The sequence below is a fragment of the Sinohyriopsis cumingii genome, unplaced genomic scaffold (assembly GCF_028554795.1).
Source record: "Sinohyriopsis cumingii isolate HCF-2022 unplaced genomic scaffold, ASM2855479v2 utg000646l, whole genome shotgun sequence".
Classification (NCBI taxonomy): Eukaryota; Metazoa; Mollusca; class Bivalvia; order Unionida; family Unionidae; genus Sinohyriopsis; species Sinohyriopsis cumingii.
This window is the reverse complement of record NW_028315921.1, coordinates 1,446,447-1,467,381: the sequence shown is the minus strand read 5'-3', so window position 1 is coordinate 1,467,381 and position 20,935 is coordinate 1,446,447. Positions and strand designations below refer to the sequence as shown.

Here is a 20,935-nt window from a genome sequence, read left to right as displayed (position 1 = left end):
CACATGTCGAGTTTCTTCATCATTTTCTTCATTTTTATAAATTCCACATCAATTAAGTTAGCATGTCGTTCTGCTCATTTCTGTCCATCTCATCAAGTCTGAATTGTGGGCAATTGATATTTTCAGTATTATTGTATTAATGCCTGTCATTTCAGTTGAGGGGACATTTATCATTGCTTGTGTCTATTCATTTCCTCAGCACCGGCCTTAGCAAACACGGGGCCTGATTTTGATAATTTTGGCAGGGCCCCCTGGATTTAGGTGCAGGGCCCCCTGTGAGCACGGCATTTGGAAATAAACTTTTAAACAAATTTTTATGATATTGAACTTAAAAATTTCTTCCATCGCTTTAAAATTACTTTCGGTCTTTAGTTATATTTTTAAATATTACTAATGCGTGGGGCCTGATCAGGCTAAATCAGTCCAATTGGCCTAAGGCCAGACCTGCATCCCCTCATGCCATGTAATTTTCCTTTTCATCACATCGCACAGATTTGTTGATGCTCAGTAACTGATAATGTATTCAAGTTAATGTATCAAAAGTAAATTTGGTATGTGGCATTGCATTAAGAAGATCTGGATCATCATCAGTTATATTCCTTTTTTGACATATTTTCATGGAGTTGTGGCCCCTGAATAATGTAGAATAACTATGTCAGGATTGATTTTCACAGCTGAAGTAGTTCACTTGGTACAGCATTGGACTCGTGATCCTACATATTCGCCCAGGTCAGTCCAGTTCGGTTGCCATGGTTTTTTGTTAGGAAAGGCATTTAATTTCCATGGCATGCCATAGCCAAATAAAGCACTCAAAGTGTCATTAAAAACCAACCAACCAACCACCTGATTGCAACAATTGTTATAACTGGGCTACTGTAATACTCAAAACTTGAGCCCAATTGCAAACTGCATTGACCCAGATCTACCATTACCAGGGTAGCCAAGTGGTCTAAAGCACTTGCCTTTACAGATCAGCAATATCTTGCCTTTGTTTGCATGGATTTAAGTCTTAGGCTAGACCAGTGTGGGTATGTGAGAGGGTTTGCCAGTATCTTCCTGTGTGTTAGTGCTTTTTCTCAAGATTTTTTCAGGTTGGTCCTCCACCAGATATACTGGCTGCCAGTCATTTGCTGAAAAATGGCATTTTACTCCGAGAAAACATTTTCAGAAACTTGAATCACCAAGGATCTAAATATATCATTCAAGTTTCTGGTTGTTTAGAATTTTCCTGGATTGCAGACATTTCAATGTTTTTTTACAGTGAGACAAAATATGCTGAACATTCAAGTGATTCATGTTTAAGTTACTGAAGTTTTGCTGTGTATTTAAATTTTTTTTATTGTAGAGACATTGGATTTATTCTCTTTTGTGTCATTTACAGGGTGCGAGTTCTTCAAGGCTTGGAAAGATAATTGTTATCTTGGAGAAGAAATGAAGTTTGACTGGAGCCAGGTACACTATTCTGAATGACTAAATCAGATACACAATCTGTATATTTTTGTTTATTTTGGTTGCATGTGGCAAATTTATTTTATTTACGAGTACAAAAACAAGCCTTTTGCACTTTTTGTTATAACATGCAATTTTTAGACTTCTTTTAGACTCTATGTCAAAATAATAAAAAATTTAATGGATAAGAAATATACCAGAGAACTGGCTAATATGATCATATCTGAAGTATATAACCTTTTTTATACTCCCACCATTACTAATGCACACTATATACATACATCACTAATTACAGCCAAGTACTGAAGCAAACACTTCACTAATTTTTAGTCAGAACCATTTAATTGTCATTGTGTCAGTCAAGTTTTCTGGTATAAGTCCAGTTTTCTTAAAGGCTCTGATAAATGGGTCTGGTCTTTCACCTGTTTTAGCTTAAGCTGCAATTATACATTCAGGAAACCGCTTAATTGTCATTGTGTAAGTCAATTCTTCTGGTACAAGTCCAGTTTTCTCGAAGCCTATGATAGATGGGTCTTATCTTTTACACGTTTGCTTGAGCTGCAATTATCCATTCAGGATGAAGCTTGGTTGCTGAAGTTTTGAGATCCACTAATACAGTACGCATTATCTTCACTAGTGGCATCTTCCTTTTCCCTGATGGTCTCCATGACCTGTTTAGCATACCAGTTGTGGAAATGTGATTTTATTTCTTCTTTGTGGTCTTTATTTATTGTCAAGTCTAGTGGTTGAATTTAGTCCATACACAAGGCAGGCACAATGAAAGGAGTGCTTCCTTTGGCTTTTGGTTTAGTTAACATCTTTGCACTTTGATGGTTTCTGGACACATCAAATAGGGACACTGCTGACTATTTCTTTATGCAAGCGGCAGCTGGTCATGTCTTTTCTTCATGTGTGGAAATATTTTGTTATCCAAACTGACATGAATCTATGTCAAATTTTACCACTCTTAAGCCACTGTTTTAATGTCATGATTGCTAGAAAATACTGATGGTTCAACTTTGAGGACAATGTTTGATGTTCAAGATCTTACACATGTATCTTAGTAATCCATTAGCTTAGTGTTGTTGGCTGCATAGGTGCCCATTGATGTTTAGCATGCACATGAAAACAAAGTGTAAGTGATTGATCTTGATAGGCATTTGAATTGTGTTCATACAGGTGGCAGTATTTTTTTAACAATTCAAGTAACCATTATTATTGATATAGTTTTGTTATTTTTTAATCTTTTTTTAGGTATATGTAGAGTTTTCGCAACAAAATAAAATGCCTTCAAATATGCAAACTCTGAAAGGCAAAAATCCAGGGGAAAAAATAAATGAAACCAAAATATTTTGTTTGGCTACCCTTCATCATCCAACTGTAATATATTGTTTTATGTAATTATACTTGACACAGATGTACATAAACACATTTTGTTATGAGCAGGTGTCCATTAAATGCAAGTGTCCATGAATGTAGATTTCATTGTATTTATCTTCATATCTAACACATCTTGATCTGATTTGCAGGGATATGTTGATGCATGTCTAGACATTCCAGATATTTCTCTCTTCTCCAATTTAGAAGTGGATTGGTCAAATTACAGGGTAAGACACCAGTTCACTACTTGTTTTTTATAATTAATTTTATTCCAGTATTCCATTGTATTAGATATAAAAAAGTGTACATATATTCAAACAGCTAAAAGAAAATTTACAAGAACATGACACTTCATGGAAAATATGTACCATCAGATGATCTATGTATTGGATACTAGTGTGCCCAATGCACTGTGTATTTTACACTAAAGTACCCTATACACTATGTATTAACACTAGAGTACCATATACACTATATATTTGACACTTGTCTGCCTTATGCACTATGTATTTGACTATAGAGCACCCTGTGCACTATGTATTTGAAACTAGTACCCTATGCACTATGTATTTGAAACTAGTACCCTATGCACTATATATTTGACAGTAATGTACACAATGCACTGTATTTGACACTGGTATGCCTTATTCACTATATATTTGACACTAGAGTACCCTATACACTATGTGTTTGACTCTAGTATGCCTTATACACTATATATTTGACACAAGTACCCTATACACTATGTATTTGACACCAGGATGCTTTATGCACTATGTATTTGACTCTTGAGTACCCTATGCACTGGGGCCCCGAGTGGCCGAGTGGTCTAAAGCGCTCACCGTTACAGATCACTGCCATCTCACCTCTGTCTGCGTGGGTTTAAGTCCAAGGCTCGGCTAGCGTGGGTACGTGGGAAAGCCTGCCAGTAGCTTCTTGTTGGTCGGTGGTTCTTCCCTGGGTTTTCCAGGGTTCTTCCTCCACCATTAATACTGGCCGCCATGTATAGCCTATCTTGTGCTGAAAAATGGCGTTAAACCATAGAACAACAACAACAACAACCCTATGCACTATGTATTTAACACTAATGTACCCAATACACTATGTATTTGACTCCAATATGCCTTATGCTCTATGTATTTGACACTAGAGCACCATATACACCTTGTATTTGACACTAGTACCCTATACACTATGTATTTGACACTAGTGTACCCTATGCACTATGTATTTGACACTAGCATACCCTATACACTATGTATTTGACACTAGTGTACCCTATGCACTATGTATTTCATACTAGCATACCCAATGCACTATGTATTTGACACCAGTATGCCTTATGCACTATGTATTTGACATGAGTATCCTATGCGCTATGTATTTGACACCAGTATGCCTTATGCACTATGTATTTGACACGAGTATCCTATGCACTATGTATTTGACAGTAATGTACCCTATGCACTATGTATTTGATGCTAGAATGCCCTACAGATATGCATTTGACACTAGAGTACCCTGTACAATATACATTTGACACTAGTACCCTGTGCACTAGGTATTTGACACTAGTGCAGGAGATAATACTGAAATAAGCTTTAAGACCATTTGTGAGTAACTGATGTACTTCAGCCTTTATTTTTTATCGGTTCTTTTCGCTCTCTTGCTCATCTGCATATCAATTTTAGCACTCCTTCACTATAGCAACCTCCATTATAACAGTTCCGGTTAAAAGGCAACTGTGGTTATGGATCGCATTTCATCAATTAGTAGTACAATTATATCATGTTCTTCATTATAAGGTATAATGAGGGAGTATTTATCTTGTATACTTTGAATGTTTATTTTAACAGCACAACTTAGTATCCAGTGAAGATTTAATTGAAAATTGGGCAAATTATGGGGTATTATAGGGATATTGATGTGTACATTTTATGTAATTAATAAGTTTGTGAAGTCTTAAACAACCAAATGTTTCAGAGGACATCACATAATATCTGAGAGGTGGATCATGATTTGATCACTTGTCAACTGGTCCTGCCTACCAGTATGCAATACTTGCTTGACAATTGTTGATAGGTCAGTTTGTTTGCTGTATGTGTGTGCATACATGGTGATGTGAGTGGGTATCAGAGGGAGGTCAGTTACAAGCTTGATATGATATATAACTGAGGAGGCGAGCATTATTGAATGTCGTAATGTATTTATAATGTGTTAATTTATTTACAAATGATAATTAACAGTATGTTTAAAAAAATTAATTGTCTCAATTGTACAGTAACGGTACAGGCAAAAGAAGTTAGATGTGAAAAACTGATCCTGGGTGACTTCTACGTTATACTTGTTATATAGGAGTAAGAGTTAGGTCACATGTATATTCACATGTAGCATTACATATTCCTTTGTATTTCAGCAATGGAACCTGATACATTTGACACAGAATTATCTGAAACTTCTACTTCACATATTAAAAGGAGGTAAGAAGCATAGTTACAGTAAAAATGAGTGTGTGCATTAGGGGTGAAACGATTCATTGATATATTGATGCATCAGTACTTTTGCTATAAAGATGCACATATCGATACAAGGGATGGAGAATTGATACAAAATGATAACTTACTGTATATAAGTTATTTGAGTCTTCAGCAGTCATGAATAATTATTATTAGTTTGCCTTGTTTTTCTTAAATATAGAATTCATCTGAAACAGCATTTACAATCCTAGGCACTTATTTTTATTAGCAAAAATGGAAAGGACTGTTGAGAATAGTCGCTTGCCATCTGCAAATTAAAACAAAGTGACATGGTTCATAATCTGCCCCCCCCCCACTCTATGCTAATTATCTTATCCCAGCAGCTTGTTCCGCTTATATGATACATTCCAAACATGTTCTACATATATGATGAAGTACTTTACTTGTCATTTAATAAACACTTTTACTTGAAGTTTCTACATTGAATTTATCTTCTCTACTTTGGATGATTTTAAAACTACTGGTACACTACTGGTGTGTCACACAGTGAAATATGTTATCATTGATATCACATTGATGGTTATTGTTTTTTCTGTTCCAGCTTAAATAATAACTACCAATCAGAAATTAGTGCAGCTTATTCCCAGCATGACAAACAAGATGTACTAACAAAGCAACGGAGAAACGTTGCGCAAACGTTATTGATAGTATTTAAACAGAGATGCTGTCGGGGTGTGCATTTGAGTTAATCATGCAAAATTTGTACAAATTCACACAATTAGAGAACATTGAACATTGATGTGCAAGCACTCCTGCAAATTAGTTGAAAGTCCCACATAGAAGAATGTGCTCAGCAAAGTATACAATTTTAATTGAACCATTCTTGTTGCAACATCTGTTTTTCTGGTAAGCAACTGTTTACACATCTGGGTTCTTCAAGCATGACATGAATGGTTGTTAAACTAAATTTGATTGGCACATTGTGCCCTGGAATAAGCATTGTGGCGTAGTTTGAACCTTCCATCAGTAATGTTTTACAAATTCATGTTTAAAATATGGGCTACCTAGAAAACCCCAAAAGGTATGATTCCTGGCGTGGTTCTTTACATTTTCGATTGGCAAATACTGGCTGGTGATAGTGATGATTACAACAATTTTTAAAGTTATGAAGTATTTTTATGTTAGCTTGGGAAATTGTTAATGGAGATACCAATTAGTGACTTGGGGCCTGAAAATGGTGTTAAGTAAGTCAGACATGTATGTTGGATGGACAAAACTAGACGGCATGACTGTCAGTCTCCTTTTTAGAGGTATTTCAACATTAGAAAGTAGAAAGGGCAGAATACTGAGCATATTTAAAATAAAGACAATTTAATAGAATAAAATTTTCATTCTTTTTTATCAATCAGTTTAGTCCTGTGGATCATATGCTACAAAACCAAGCATCCATATCAGGGTTAAGATAAACCGAATAAATATTATATATATTATATTATCGTGTGCATGCATGCTCAGCCATTTAACAACAGCATTGATCTGCATTCATGTCATGCTCCCCATAAGTACTCAGCCAAGGCTCCATCCGAGGCTGTGGAAACAAAGGATCCAACTTGCAAACCGAATTCAGCAATAAATCCCGGCTATGTGACACTAGCAAAGCAAATGTCTGCTGACTTTCAATCCATCAGACCAGCCCTACGAGTTTTACAACTTAATGTCGAGGGTCTCTCAGTAGCCAAAACTGAATAAATAAGGATGAAAAATAAAATAAAGAGGTAAAGATATTTATTTGAATATCTCTATCTGCACAAGCAGACTATGGCATTGATGGACTAAAAACCCTAATACATTATTATGGAACAGATAAGAAATCTGACATGGTGGTCAGTAAACTAGATTTAAGAAAGTAAGTTTATTTTATTGAAAAATCCTATTTTTGGAGCATATGTATCCAAAAGATAATATCTGTAAGCTCCAAAAAATTGTAAATAACAGCTATGAAGATCAGTTCCCTGACATTTTCAAGCTGACAAGGCTAGCTCTGCCCCTTAAGAAGGAAGCACAGAGAAATATTCATACTCAGATGAGAAACAGAGTATGCTCAGAAATAATTAATAGATTAATACTTGTACAACTAGTGGTGACATCTTTTAAAGATTTTGATTTCAGTAGAGCTCTAAAAACGTGTGCAGGAAGAAAGAGAGACAGATATTGAAGTGTTAGGTAAATATTGAACTATGACCATTTCCTCCTCCCCCTCCTTTTCTACTCTCCCCTTCTTTTGGTGACAAAGGGTGAAGTCCCTCGTAAATCAAAATCATGGCAACATCTCTCCTTAAATTGTACACGGGGAACAAATTTGAAGTTTCTCTTTTTATGTTAAGACATTTTACCAGTGAATGTAGGTGATGACAAAAATAAAATTAGCAAGGAAACAAATTTTAAACCACTCAGACAAGTTCATCACCATGTGTAAAATTCAAACAAAATTATATAATAAGGCATGGTGTTTCAATAGTTTTCCTTCATCACTAACAGATACAAGTACCTGTGGTAGGGTTGCATCTAGGACGTGTGATCATGCAAATCCCCCCCAATAATAAGATTTCACACAAGATTTTTAATCCTATGTGGGCAAAATCATGCAAAAAATAAGAATTGTGCCCATTTTTTCATGCAGAATGCATTATTTTATTATTATTTTTTTGCTGTGAAATTCCCAGTTGTCACTATGCAAATATGTTGTACTTGTACAGTTGTAAATATTCACATATTTCTGTGTGTCGTGTGCTCAGTTCTGATTGGTTAATAAGAAAGGACAGAAGAGCATATTTGATACAGAGGCTGGTTTGGCGGGACAATGTGTTAAATGGCAAAATCAGTAAAAACTTGGACACTTATAATAACAGTCAGAGTGCAGAAGTTTCTGTCAGTAGGCACAATGGTAGCAAACAAAGACTTCCTCAGGCTAATCCCTTATTGGATAATGCTAGTGATGATGTGCTTTAAGATGGTGGCAACAAAACTAAGGCAAGAAAAAAAGGTACTCTTTCAATTCTGACTGGAAATAAAATAAACCATGGATGGAATGAATGAAAAAATGAGATGCTTTGCAGATGGTGTGTAAAAACTGGCAACAAAAAAATATCTTTCAGGACATCAACCCTTGACAGTCATATTGAATTAGCAGCTCACAAACAGGCAATTCTTGATTTAAAACTAAGTGAAAATATTACAACTACATGCATGGCAGCTATCAGCAAGAAATCTGAATCAATTATTCATGCTATGTCAGTTGCCTATTACTTGGTGAAGGATAATATTGCTTCTCTATAATATGGCTCACGGTTGGATTTTGTTGACTTTCTGGGTGTTGGTGTTGGCAACATGAGAGTAGGAGGAAATTCAGTATATTTGTCAAGAGGTTTTGTAGAGGAATTTCAAATACTTTCTTTTATTTTATTTACATTTTTTGCTTTTGAAATGTAGATGGAAAAATGGTATATGCTAACAAGCAACCAAAGCATGATCAGTTAGGTTCCGATCAGTGCATATCTTGAGGAATCCCTGTGTTAATAACAATTGCACCAAGCGTCGTGATTGGCCAACATAATTGCGTACGGTAGCTCATTGTCATAACTTACTGTCAACGTTTATTGGTGGATAATGTTTTCCTATTTTAATCAGGGGGCCCCGAGTGTCCGAGTGGTCTAAAGCGCTCTCCATTACGGATCACTGCCATCTCACCTCTGTCTGCGTGGGTTTGAGTCTCAGATTCGGCCGATGTGGGTATGTGAGAAAGCTTGCCAGTAGCTTCTCGTGGGTCGATGGTTCTTTCTGGGGTTTTCCCGGGTTCTTCCTCCACCATTAATACTGTCCGCCATGTATAGCCTATCGTGTGCTGAAAAATGGCATTAAACCCCACAACAACAACAACAAAAATATTTTTAATCAAGCTGGCTAATTGGTACCTATTTCTTTTGTCATGAAATTACTTCCTGTCTAGACAGGTCACATTTCATTATCACTGTAACGGGTTATCGTGTGCTCAGTTAGCATCAGTGGCCATGGTTATGCCATACCAAACTGCTGACTCTGAGAGAGGATTCAGCAATAAAAATTGAACCAAAACTGCAGGAAGAAGCTGTCTAGAAGAAAAAGTTCTCAACAGACTCATGATGATTTCAATTGAAGGACCTCCTCTGAGAGACTTCAACTTTAACAAGGCATTGGTAGAGTGGAGGATGAGGAAGGACAGGGGGCTATTTAGGAAATAGTGATCATATTTGCAGAATAATGCAGTCACAATTACAGTCAGTCTGGATGCAGATGTATATATGTTCCAGTTAAGAGTTAACTAAATAGAAACTGTATCTATACTTTCCCTAATTCATTTTGAGCTTTGGACTTTTCCTTAAAAATTATTGTTTCTCATCCATGAAAGGAAAATATGTGCTCTTCAGCTCTTTCTTTGTATGAATTTGTAGTCAATCAGGAAGTACATGACATTGTTTTTTTAGATTGGCCAGAGAAATGACACTATTTTCAGTCTATGGTTTGATTCTTTGATGGTTAGTGTGTAGATAGAATATTATTAGAAAACATAAGACTTTAATTTCAGTTTTAAGTGTTATGCTATATAATACAGAAGACATGATATGCATTTAATGCACTTATTATACTTGCTATTTCTCTTTTTGAATACATTGAGTTTTTTTTACACCATACTTGAAAGCCCTCCCTCATGGCTTCATTGCCCCCCCCTTTTTTTTTCAGATTCAGTGGCGGCAAGTACCCACATTTATTAAATCCTAGATGCAACCCTGCTGTGGCCACAGCAGCCTTTTGCATCTGCAGAAAGTAGATTGTGATAGATTTTGTTGGTATTAATCCTCATTCCCATGCCCGTATTTGTTCTAAATGGAATTTTCTTTGCATGATGAATTGCTTTATTTCTTCTTCTGTTTTGAAGATAACATTATAATGTCTTCCAAATTTAAGTGAGACATAAAATCAGTAATAAGATCTTTTCAAAATGTTATGTCATTCAAAACAAAGGGCCTGGTGGCTAAGTTGAGTTAAGAGGGGTCACCATTAATGTCCTAAAACATTGAATAAAAGAGAATTGCATATAAATATATGATAACTATATCTCTATCTGTAATCTGTATGCTGGAAATACAACAAGTGTTTCAACATACATAAAGGGGTACCACCTAACTTCCAAAGATGGAAAGACCATGAAGCTCATATGTGTATCGATATGTATCATATCGCAAGCTGTGTATCATGAATTGTATCGATATGTGGCACAGGTGTATCGTTGCACCCCTAGTTTGTGTGTGTGAGATTTAGATTTTTTAATGTAGCTTTAACAATTTTTCAGTCAGATTGCTACAGTATCATTGTCTGCATTATGGCAGTTTATAGTGATGTCTAGTATTGGGGCAAACATGTAGCATCATGTCCCACCCAGTCACATTACCCTGACACCAGGCCCACCATTCCTAACTCTAACCTTCTGTTGCTGAGTGCCAAGTGAGGCAGCTGCTAATACCATTTTTATAAGTCTTTGGTATGACTAGGTCAGGGTTCGAACCCACAACCTCCCACATCTGAGGCAGATGCTGTAACCAATTAAGCCACTGGAGTGGTCAATAACAATTGGAAGCAAAAAAATTTGAATTTATCATGTAATGATACAAAGCCCTGAAATGGTTAATTTTACTGGTGATAAAATAGGAATGCATGATAAATACAAGCAAAATGCAGAAATAATGCAAGTGAAATGATAAATGCATTTTGAAGAAAATGGTAGACTGCAAAATTCAGAATGATAAATGAAATTAGAATTGATCACTAATGCCTTTTATGGATGAATTTAAATTTCGTGTATTTTCAATCAGCCTAAATGTCCCTGGATAAAAGTCCCTTTGCATGATAATTGCCAACATTGTTCTTGTCGAGGCAGCCATAACATCTGAAATTGATTTGATGCTATCATTACTGGTGGTTATATCCATAAATTTGTTTATTGAACAAATCAAATGAAAAATATTTTTGTTTATCGTAAATTCAGTTCTGCCTTCTGCATTTTATGTATTTGTTATTTTTTTTTGAAGCACACTTTTAATATGATAATAATAGAGCAAAAGTGCTCTCCATTAGCACTCCAAAACACAAGTTTACATATGTAAATACATTCCAAAACAAACAAAACACCAGTCAGTCTTACATGTTGCATTATTGGTCAAATACGTAAAGTTATTTACATTTGACTGATGTGGTACATTCTAAGAAATATCAGAGATTTAAATTTGACTGCTGTATTCCAAGTAGTTAGCTTAATCTCAATACAGAACACTCTGACACTTACAATACCAGCAATATCTATTCTTAGTGCTTTATGGCACAGCAACACAAGTAGGTTATTTAGTGCTGAGGCAGTTGAAGTATAGTGTCTTGCCAAGGGACATACCATGATAACTATCATGACCCAGGCCAATCTTATGGTAGGATTTGAACCCATACACTTTTGGTCATGAGTGATCAGGCATGCTATCCTTTATTAAATGCATCCGTCATTCGTAATTTTTCAAGGAATTTCCATTCATTTAAAGAACTTTCTGATATTTACCAATGACTTAAATTTGAATGCTGGAATTAATGTAGTTATGGCTAAAACAGAATAAAATATGACATGAACTGTGAAATAAATGTGGAAATTGAAAGTATCAGAAAACCCCACTATCCTTCTGCTTCAGACACACTCAGTTACTAATTATTTATATATATAAAATGTATATATGTTGTATAAATACATGAAAAATACATGAAAAATGAAAAGAAAAGAATTGTTACACATTACTTGAAAAACAAAAAGAAGACACATTGTTACACTTTACTGTCACCAATGAATATATTAAATAGTACATTTACCTTCCAGGCACATCAGGCCTTTTGGTTCACTGTATTTCTGGCTGGGATCGAACCCCAATGTTCATGACACTGTTACGGCTGTCTTTGTGGGCAGATGGAGTCATTCATCGTTCACTTTCACCAGCTGAAATTCTCTACCTCACTCTTGCCTATGACTGGTATCTCTTTGGGTGAGTGTATTTCTTATCCTATTACAGGTAAAGTAGGTTTAGTGGCATACATTTTCACCTGTGAATATGGAACTGCACAGACAGACTGGTACAGGTAACAAAAGGTTTCCACAGGTATGTGTAGTTTATTAGTCTTATGGTTCTAATCAAATATTAAAATCCATAAGTTTTCTTTCGAAGTGTCAAGGTGATATCACCTTTCGAGGAACATTGGAGAGCACAACTGCAATGGAAAAACTATATTGTTTTTGTACAGATTCTTGATGTTTCTCTATGTTTTCTATAATATTTTCAAGTAGTCTCTTCAATTCATGTTCATATGTTTTGTAAATTATATTATGCCATTCAGTATTTGTATTCCATATGATTGTGTCGTGTGATAAGTATTGTACAGGACATGGTGACAGACACCTACCACATAGCGTAATCACTGTTTATCAGCATCATTCACAAATGGGGTTTGTTTAATGGGAAAAAAAAGTGGATTTCTGAAACTTTGAAAATTATACAGTATGTGATTATTGCATTATATAATTAAACAGATGTCATAAATATTTTTTCTAATCAACATTCATATTCAGTTTAGAGGTCAGCAAAATTAAATTGTACAGTATTGGTCTTTTAATCACATTAAACATTGATCATTGTCTAAGTAATCATTGATCTGTCTTTGCAGTCATTCTTTGTCTCAGTTTAAAATTGAGTTGTGTCTCAGTATTCATTGATCTGTGTCTCAGTAATCATTGATCTTTGTCTCAGTAATTATTGATGGGACTGTTCAAATTAGCTTTTTGTCTTGTTTGAATTTTGGTACTAATGACAAAAATATAAAAGTTACTTGAAGTATTAGTTAAACAAATTTCATTTGTTTAAATTTCTTATTTTTTAGACATAGTCTTTCTGACAGGGTAAATAGAGGAGAAGAGGTAAGCAATACATTTTCTTGATTTTACAGAGTACTGGCATATACTGTAGCATCATTAATTTTTTTGGGGGGGACCAATTTTTGTGGTTTTCGTTGTTGCCCTGAACCATGAATTTAAATCCCAACGAAAAATGAGCCACATAGGATGATGCCCCCCCCCATGTTTTCTTACAGTGTTTCTTTCATTCCTAGAGATTAACACTGCTACTAGTATTTGATAAATCGAGGTCAGTGCTTTAATCTGTAATTAAATATTAGCATTTTCATGTGTTTTTTTATTTTTTATTTTAACCTTTTGAAACAAGAATTATAAATCATTTTATATTGTTTCAATGCACACGTTCGATAAGGTATCTGATAGCTGTAATTGTATACTCACTGCCTTAAATCGATATGTGAGGTAAGTAAGGATAGAGAGAAAATAGAGAAAAAGCATAAGGTATTCAAATAATAATAATACTGAAAATGAAAGAAAAAATAATGCATAATAACAGTATATGAAAATTAAATTTAATACTTATTCAAATTGATCCCTCATTCAAGTACAACTGTTGATGAAACATTTAAATCGTTCTGAAAGCACATTTCATTTTATCCATGCATTTTTAATCTAAAAGAACAATCCTGTAAAGTACTATCACTATTTCTCGAAACACTATTAATAATGAAACACTATGTATATACACTAATTACAACAGAGTATTACAGCTCACATTCACAGATTTTTGGACAAAGTCACTGTAACAACATTGTGTCAATCAAGTCTCATGGTACTCACAAATGCTTCTCAGGTAAATAATCCCCAAATTGCTGAATTAAACAAATCCAGCTTTCTCAAAACCACTGATAATTAGGTCCAATCATTCACTCATTGTCGCATGAGCTGCAGTTATCCATTCAGTATGAATTGGCTTGATTAATGAAGTTGCAAGGTTTACTAATTCTGTGCACTGTTTTTCTCCAGTAACATCTTTTTGTGTAATGGCATCCATGACCTGTTTAGCATACCACTCGTGGAAGTGTAACTTTAATTCTTCTTTGTACTCTTTATTTACTGTCAAGTCTAGTGGTTGAAGTCGGTCTGTACAAGAGGCAGGCACAAGTAAAGGAGTGATACCACTGTCCTTCAATTTAGCTAGCATCTTGGAATTTGGTGGGCTCTAAACACATCAGATATTGCCACTGCTTTCTGATTGCATTGCACAAGGGGCAGCTGGTCATGTGTTTTGTTCATATGTGGAATGATGGCATTGTCCACATTAGAGATTCTACTGTCATTAGCTGCCTGGTAAGCAAGTGCCTGTGCTGTGTTGACAGCTTCTGATTGGTTAGGAAGTCCAGGAACCGAGGAGGGTCTAAGTTGAATTTTACCACTCTTAAGCCACTATGTTAACGCCATGATTGTCAGAAAGTACTGATGGTACAACTTGATGGACATTGGTACAGTTTTCTACTGTGTCATTAGGTTCCGTATAAGCAACTGCCTGTGCCGTGTTCACAGCTTCTAATGGGTTGGGAAGTCCAGGAATTGAGGGGGGGGGTCTAAGTTGAATTTTACCAATCTTAAGCCACTGTGTTAACGCCATGATCATTACAAAATACAGATGGTACAACTTAATGGACAGTAGTTTAAGTAAGAGAACATTCATACCTACTTTAATAACCGATTGACCTAGTACTATTGGTTGGTTCAGCTTCCTTTGATGTTGAGCATTCAAACGAAAGCATGGCAAAAGTGATTAATCTTGACAGGTGTTTTATTTGTGCTCATAGAGATTGAATTATTATTTTAGTATTGTGGGCTGCGTCGGCTTTGACTGATGTTATTCACTTGGTCAAAAACATGGTGTTAGTATTGAACTTTCCAGGTCTTTGATTTGTGCTCATACAGGTGGTAGTAATTGTTTTAAACATTAAAGTGACCGCCATTTGCCTCAGCATAGTTTTATTCTTTTGTATTTTTTATTTTGGGTATTTTGTAGAGGTTAAACCATGAAATTAAATACCTACTAATCTGCAAACTTTATCAGGCAAAACCATGAATTTAAGTACCCACGAAAATGCAATTTATTTTTACAAAACCATGAAAATTGAGCCCAACGAAAATAAATGATACTACTGATGACGTGCTGCTGTGATCATAATAGCATCAAGTATGAATCTCAGTTGTGCTATGTCACTTTGAGAATCATCACATCACAGTAGCATAAAGTGTGAATCTTAGTTATGTTCTGTCACCAGGAAAGGCGTCACTTCACAATAGCATAAAGGGTGAATCTCAGTTGTGTTCTGTCACCAGGAGAGTCGTCACGTCACAGTAGCATAAAGTGTGAATCTTAGTTATGTTCTGTCACCAGGAAAGGCGTCACATCACAATAGCATAAAGGGTGAATCTCAGTTATGTTCTGTCACCAGGAAAGTCATCACATCACAGTAGCATCATAATTTACAACAATGTGTTATAGATTTTACTGCCACAAATATTTACTTTCAGCCAGTGAGAAACTGGGTTACATTTAGAAGTGTATTATGATTTTCCATAATAGCTGTGTGTTTACAAAGCTCAAATTTTATGTTATACAGTAAGTAATTATTCTAAGTTATGATTGTTATTTACTGTAAATTTCTTTAAACTTCAGTATATATTTGTTTCTTTGTAAGCATTGTTTTATTTCAAAATGAATTTATGCTTTCATTAATTATTTACATTGGATTTATTTTTTTCCCAGATTTTGTACTTCTGTTTTCACTTCCTGTACTACATAACCTCTGATGAATTCACAGTATTAACCAAGAAGTAAGTCATTTCAAGAAAAATATTTTCATAGTTCTTTTATAACTCTTTATTTCTTGTTTTGAAAGTGTTTATTAATCAATGATCAGATGATGTTTTCCACATTATTAATTCTTTGCCACATTGAAGTTGGGGTAAAGAAGAGTCTTATGCCTAATGATGGAGGCTGTACCTGTGGATCAGTGGTAGGCATGCTGGACTTGCATCCAAAAGGATGCTGGTTTAAACACTATCATTTGATCAGCTTGGTTTAATTTTAATGGTGTGCCCATGGGCAAGGCACTTGTCTGCAATTGCCTAAGCGCTAAATAACCTATGTATGTTGCATTGCTGTAATACACCAAACCATCCTTCCATCATTCTTTTTGTAAGAAAATGTTGTGAATGTAACTGGTTTTTGATGGATTGCTGTGAAACTTTATGCAAATTAAGCTCATCATCAAATGATGTGATGTGGACAAGTTATGGTATGCTTTTTCAAATTGTGTTAAATGTATTGCCCTTTTTGACATGCACCTGAATGTATTATGTGATGGAATATTGTGAACACAATTCATCTCGCATTACAGTCAGATTTGGTACATATTGATATCATCATCTAATGATTTGCATATTGACAAGTCGTGGTGCTTTTGTAAATTTCATTACTTTAGTTTTTGGCTGCCTTAAATTGCAGCTGAATGGAATGTATTTGAGAACCTTGTGACAATAACTCTTTGGAATTCGGTTTGTATGATGTCATAATATATCGAATGTAATGCATTATCAGAAAATGTGCCCTGATTCAGGGATTTTTGTTGGAGTTATTTCTCTTTATGTCTTGCAACTGGTTCAGGACTTCATGATCAATTTCTGTGATATTTGGTACTTATTATGATCATCATCAGAAAACGTACGTATAATAAATCATTGAGCTCCTGCAGTTTTTGTTTGAGTTATAACCCATTTTATATCACAGTATAAGGCTAGGTGTATCATGTTATGATGTCCATTGGTCTATTACAAATTTTGTTCCCACATAATGACCCAACTTGTGGGCCCCCAGTGGCCAAGTGGTCTAAAGCGCTCACCGCTACAGATCACTGCCATCTCACCTATGTCTGCATTTGTTCAAGTCTTGGGCTCAGACAATGGGAGTATGTGAGAAAGTTTGCTGGTTGCTTGTCGTGGGTCGGTGGTTCTTTCCAAGCTTTTCTGTGGTTCTTCCTCCACCATTTATACTGGTTGCCATGTATAGCCTATTTTGTGCTGAAAAAGCAAATTTTTAGTAAATTGTGTTTCTTCGAGAATACTTACTCGATCACATTAACGTTAGGGGATATAAGCCTGCTACCTCTCGAATCCAGCCCTACTAAAGGACGAAAATTCGTCTTTTCGGTCTATCTCATATAGACCAAAAGGCAATAACTCTTGCCCCTTACCTCCCCTTGCCACCGCCAGGTGTCACTAGTTTTTAAGCTGAGCGATATATATTATATGAGGATGCTCGCATAGCAGGGTGGTTGGGAGGGTTTTTAAGTAATGTGATCGGGTAAGTATTCTCGGAGAAACACAATTTACTAAAAATTTGCTTTCTCCTTCAAATGCGTTCCCCGAACACATTAACATTAGGAGAATAAGTAATAGGAGGAGGGAATGCTGAGCATCCTACCTCCACCCCGGGTACCTTCTAGGGAATGATGGCTGGATTCCCCATTTGAACGATAACCCGTTCTCCTAATTTCGTCAGCAACACAGCCTAGGGTCACGTGATATGTGACCCCTATATACGGTTAAGAAGATAGTTTTTGAAATCTTCTTACCTACGAAATTTCACTGGCGAATCCAGCAAAGCTGATAGGCTGTGCTGATTGTTTTAAATGGGTCTGGTGGTCATCTGGGCTGCCGACACTGGACCTACCAGATTCAAGGTTTGCCTCTGCGAAGCCAAATCTCTGAGATAAAAACTGCCAGCCAACAGCTTCTATTATGTCTCGGATCGAAACATTGCGTTTGAATGCCAGGCTCGCCGAGATTGCTCTAATCTCATGAGCCATAATCTTCATGAGGCGACTCTGATCTTGTGAGACCTCAGAGTACGCTGAGCGTATGACCCACATCAGCCATGAAGCAAGGGCTTGAGGGGTGATATCCCGTTTACCAGCTTTGACCAGAAGAAAGAGGCGCTTACGTGTGTCCCGACACGCCTCTGTGCATTTTAAATACTGCTTGAGTGCACGAACAGGATCTTGCATGGCTGCTGCTCTTGACTTATCTATGGAAGAGAGCGAGCGAATGACGATTCTTTGATTGCCAATGGATGGTAGCCTGTTTTTGGCTACAAAGCCTGGTTGTGTCAGGAGGACCACCGAACCATCTGATCTGAACTGAAGAAAGTTTGGGTCACTGGAAAGGGCATGTAACTCGCTCACCCTGCATGCTGAAGCTAAGTCTATCAAGAAACATGTTTTGTATGATAGTAGCTTTAACAAAGTGTGGGCTAAAGGTTCAAATTTGTCTGAATTGAGCCATGTTAAAACCCAGGACAGATTCCATTTTGGAAACAGGGTGAGGGATTTTGGTCGATTGAAATCAAAATTGGCTAAAAGATCTGATAGATCTTTGTTATGCCCAATATCACATCTACCATGATGGCGGAACGTGTCTGATATCATGGAGCGGTAGCCTTTGATAGTAATCGGGGCCAACTGTTTCTCCTCGAAAAGCCAGAGAAAAAAGTCGGCCAGTTGAGGGATTGAGACACTCAAAGGGACGATGTTATTGATATGGCACCAGTCCCTGAAAACACGCCACTTTCCCTCGTAAGCCTTCAGAGTGGAGAGCCTTCTTGCTCTTGAGATTCTCTCCACAATCGAAGGTTTAAATTGTTTGTCTCGCAAGACTGCCCGGACAAGAGCCAAGCATGAAGAAGAAGACGGTCTGGGCAGGGGTGGAACACCCGTGACCGCGGTTGTTTGAGAAGATTTGGGCTGGTTGGAATCTTCCTGGGTAGATCTATCGCTAGATCGAGTAGATCGGTGACCCAGGACTTGTTCCATCTGAGAGGGGCAATCAGAATCATCTGACAGTTCTGACCCCTTAACCTCTGGATTATTTTTGGTACCAAAACCGTGGGAGGGTAGGCGAATGCCCTCCACCCCTCCCAGCTGATTGACAGAGCGTCCACAGCCCAAGCCTCTGGGTCTGGAACTGGAGAGACGAAGGTGGGCAACTTGCGATTCCACCTTGTCGCAAAAAGATCGATCATCGGATGCCCCCAAAGTGTCCAAATCCAAAGAAAGACTGATTGATGGAGTGACCATTCCGTGTGAATGACTTGACCTTTCCTGGATAGAGTGTCGGCCAAGACATTGAGTCTGCCGGGAATGTGTCTGATTTGTAGGTTGTCGCACCAACGTAGAAACTGCCAGATCAGAATGCACAGGTCTGGTGATTTGGTGCCCCCTTGTTTGAGGAGGTAAGTCACCACCACTGAGTTGTCTGACATAATGAGGGCAGTTTTTCCTGAGAGTTGATCCTTCCAGAAATGAAAGGCATTGATGACAGCCCTCATTTCTAAAAGGTTGATGTGGAGAGGCCTCTCCCCTGGCTCCCACATGCCGCTGACTGTAGCGAAGTCCGGCATCAGGTGGGCACCACAACCGTAGGTACTGGCGTCGGTACATACCGTTATCTCCACTTGGGGCATCTCAGCGGAATCCCCGTGGACAGCCAACCTGGGTGGTGCCACTGACTCAGGAATGATCGTATCTCGGGCGTGATCATTATTGTTTGATTGAGGGGACTTGAAAAGGGGCGCCATTGTGCCAGTAACGTCATTTGTAAGGGACGCATAAAAAGACAGCCAAGCGGGATCAAGTCCGCCGCCGCATTGAATAATCCAAGGAGTTGCAAGAATTCTCTCACTGAAATCCACGTCTTGTTGGAAATGGACTCGACGAGTTCGACGATCCAGATTACGCGAGCGCGAGGAAGCCGTACCAGATTCAGTTCGGTGAGAAACTCCATACCCAGATGGACAAAATGCTGAGATGGACGGAGATCGGACTTTTTCCAGTTCATGAGAAAGCCTAGATGATCTAAAAGTGCTAAAAGATCGTTTCTGCCTTTGAGCAGAATAGAACTTACCATATGTTTCTGGAGGATGTCGTCCAAGTACACTGCCATCCCTGTAGATGAAGTCGAGTGGAACAGGGTGATGACACAATCCATAACCTTGGTAAAAGCCCAAGGGCTGATGTTGAGGCCAAAGGGTAGGACCTGGAACTGATAAACCGCATCGTGGTAAGCGAATCAGAGAAATTTCCATGACGTGGGGTGGATAGGGACGTGAAAATACGCGTCAGTCATATCTAGACTGACGGCATACTCATCCCGCCGGATGAAAAGACGGATTGATCTCACTGTTTCCATCTTGAATTTCGGTGGTAAAATGTATTGGTTGAGGTGACTCAGGTCGATGATCGACCTCAACTTGCCGTTTACCTTCTGGATAAGAAACTGCCTGGAATAAAACCCCGGCGATTGCAGTTTTTTCATAATCTCCACTGCCCTTTTTTCTATGAGCGACTGTATCTCCTGTTGTAGAAAGGTATCCTTCTCCCGATCGGACAGTACGTCCGTGAAGAGGGGAGAGAAGGACAGGGGAGGGGGTTGGATAAATGAAATCCGAAGTCCCTCTGAAATGACCTGGATCACCCAATCGTTCTGAGGAAAAAAGGTGGTCCAGTGGTCCTGAAATTGCAGGAGGCAGCCGCCCCCATGTAGGCTGTCCGCGGGTGGTGGAGAGGGTATGTCAATT

General features: G+C 37.4%; 1 protein-coding gene across 3 annotated transcripts in view; it reads left to right on the top strand.

Moving 5' to 3' along the window:
* The window catches only part of LOC149773538 (phosphatidylinositol-3,5-bisphosphate 3-phosphatase MTMR14-like), a 120,046-nt gene that overhangs the window by 48,669 nt on the left and 50,442 nt on the right, over window positions 1-20,935 (top strand). For all 3 annotated transcript variants that reach the window (XM_089946408.1, XM_089946407.1, XM_089946406.1), the window contains exons 9-14: window positions 1,382-1,452; window positions 2,979-3,056; window positions 5,246-5,309; window positions 12,253-12,415; window positions 13,305-13,341; window positions 16,070-16,137. In XM_089946408.1, the coding sequence (XP_089802534.1) occupies window positions 1,382-1,452; window positions 2,979-3,056; window positions 5,246-5,309; window positions 12,253-12,415; window positions 13,305-13,341; window positions 16,070-16,137 (481 nt within the window). The remainder of the gene's footprint in view (window positions 1-1,381; window positions 1,453-2,978; window positions 3,057-5,245; window positions 5,310-12,252; window positions 12,416-13,304; window positions 13,342-16,069; window positions 16,138-20,935) is intronic.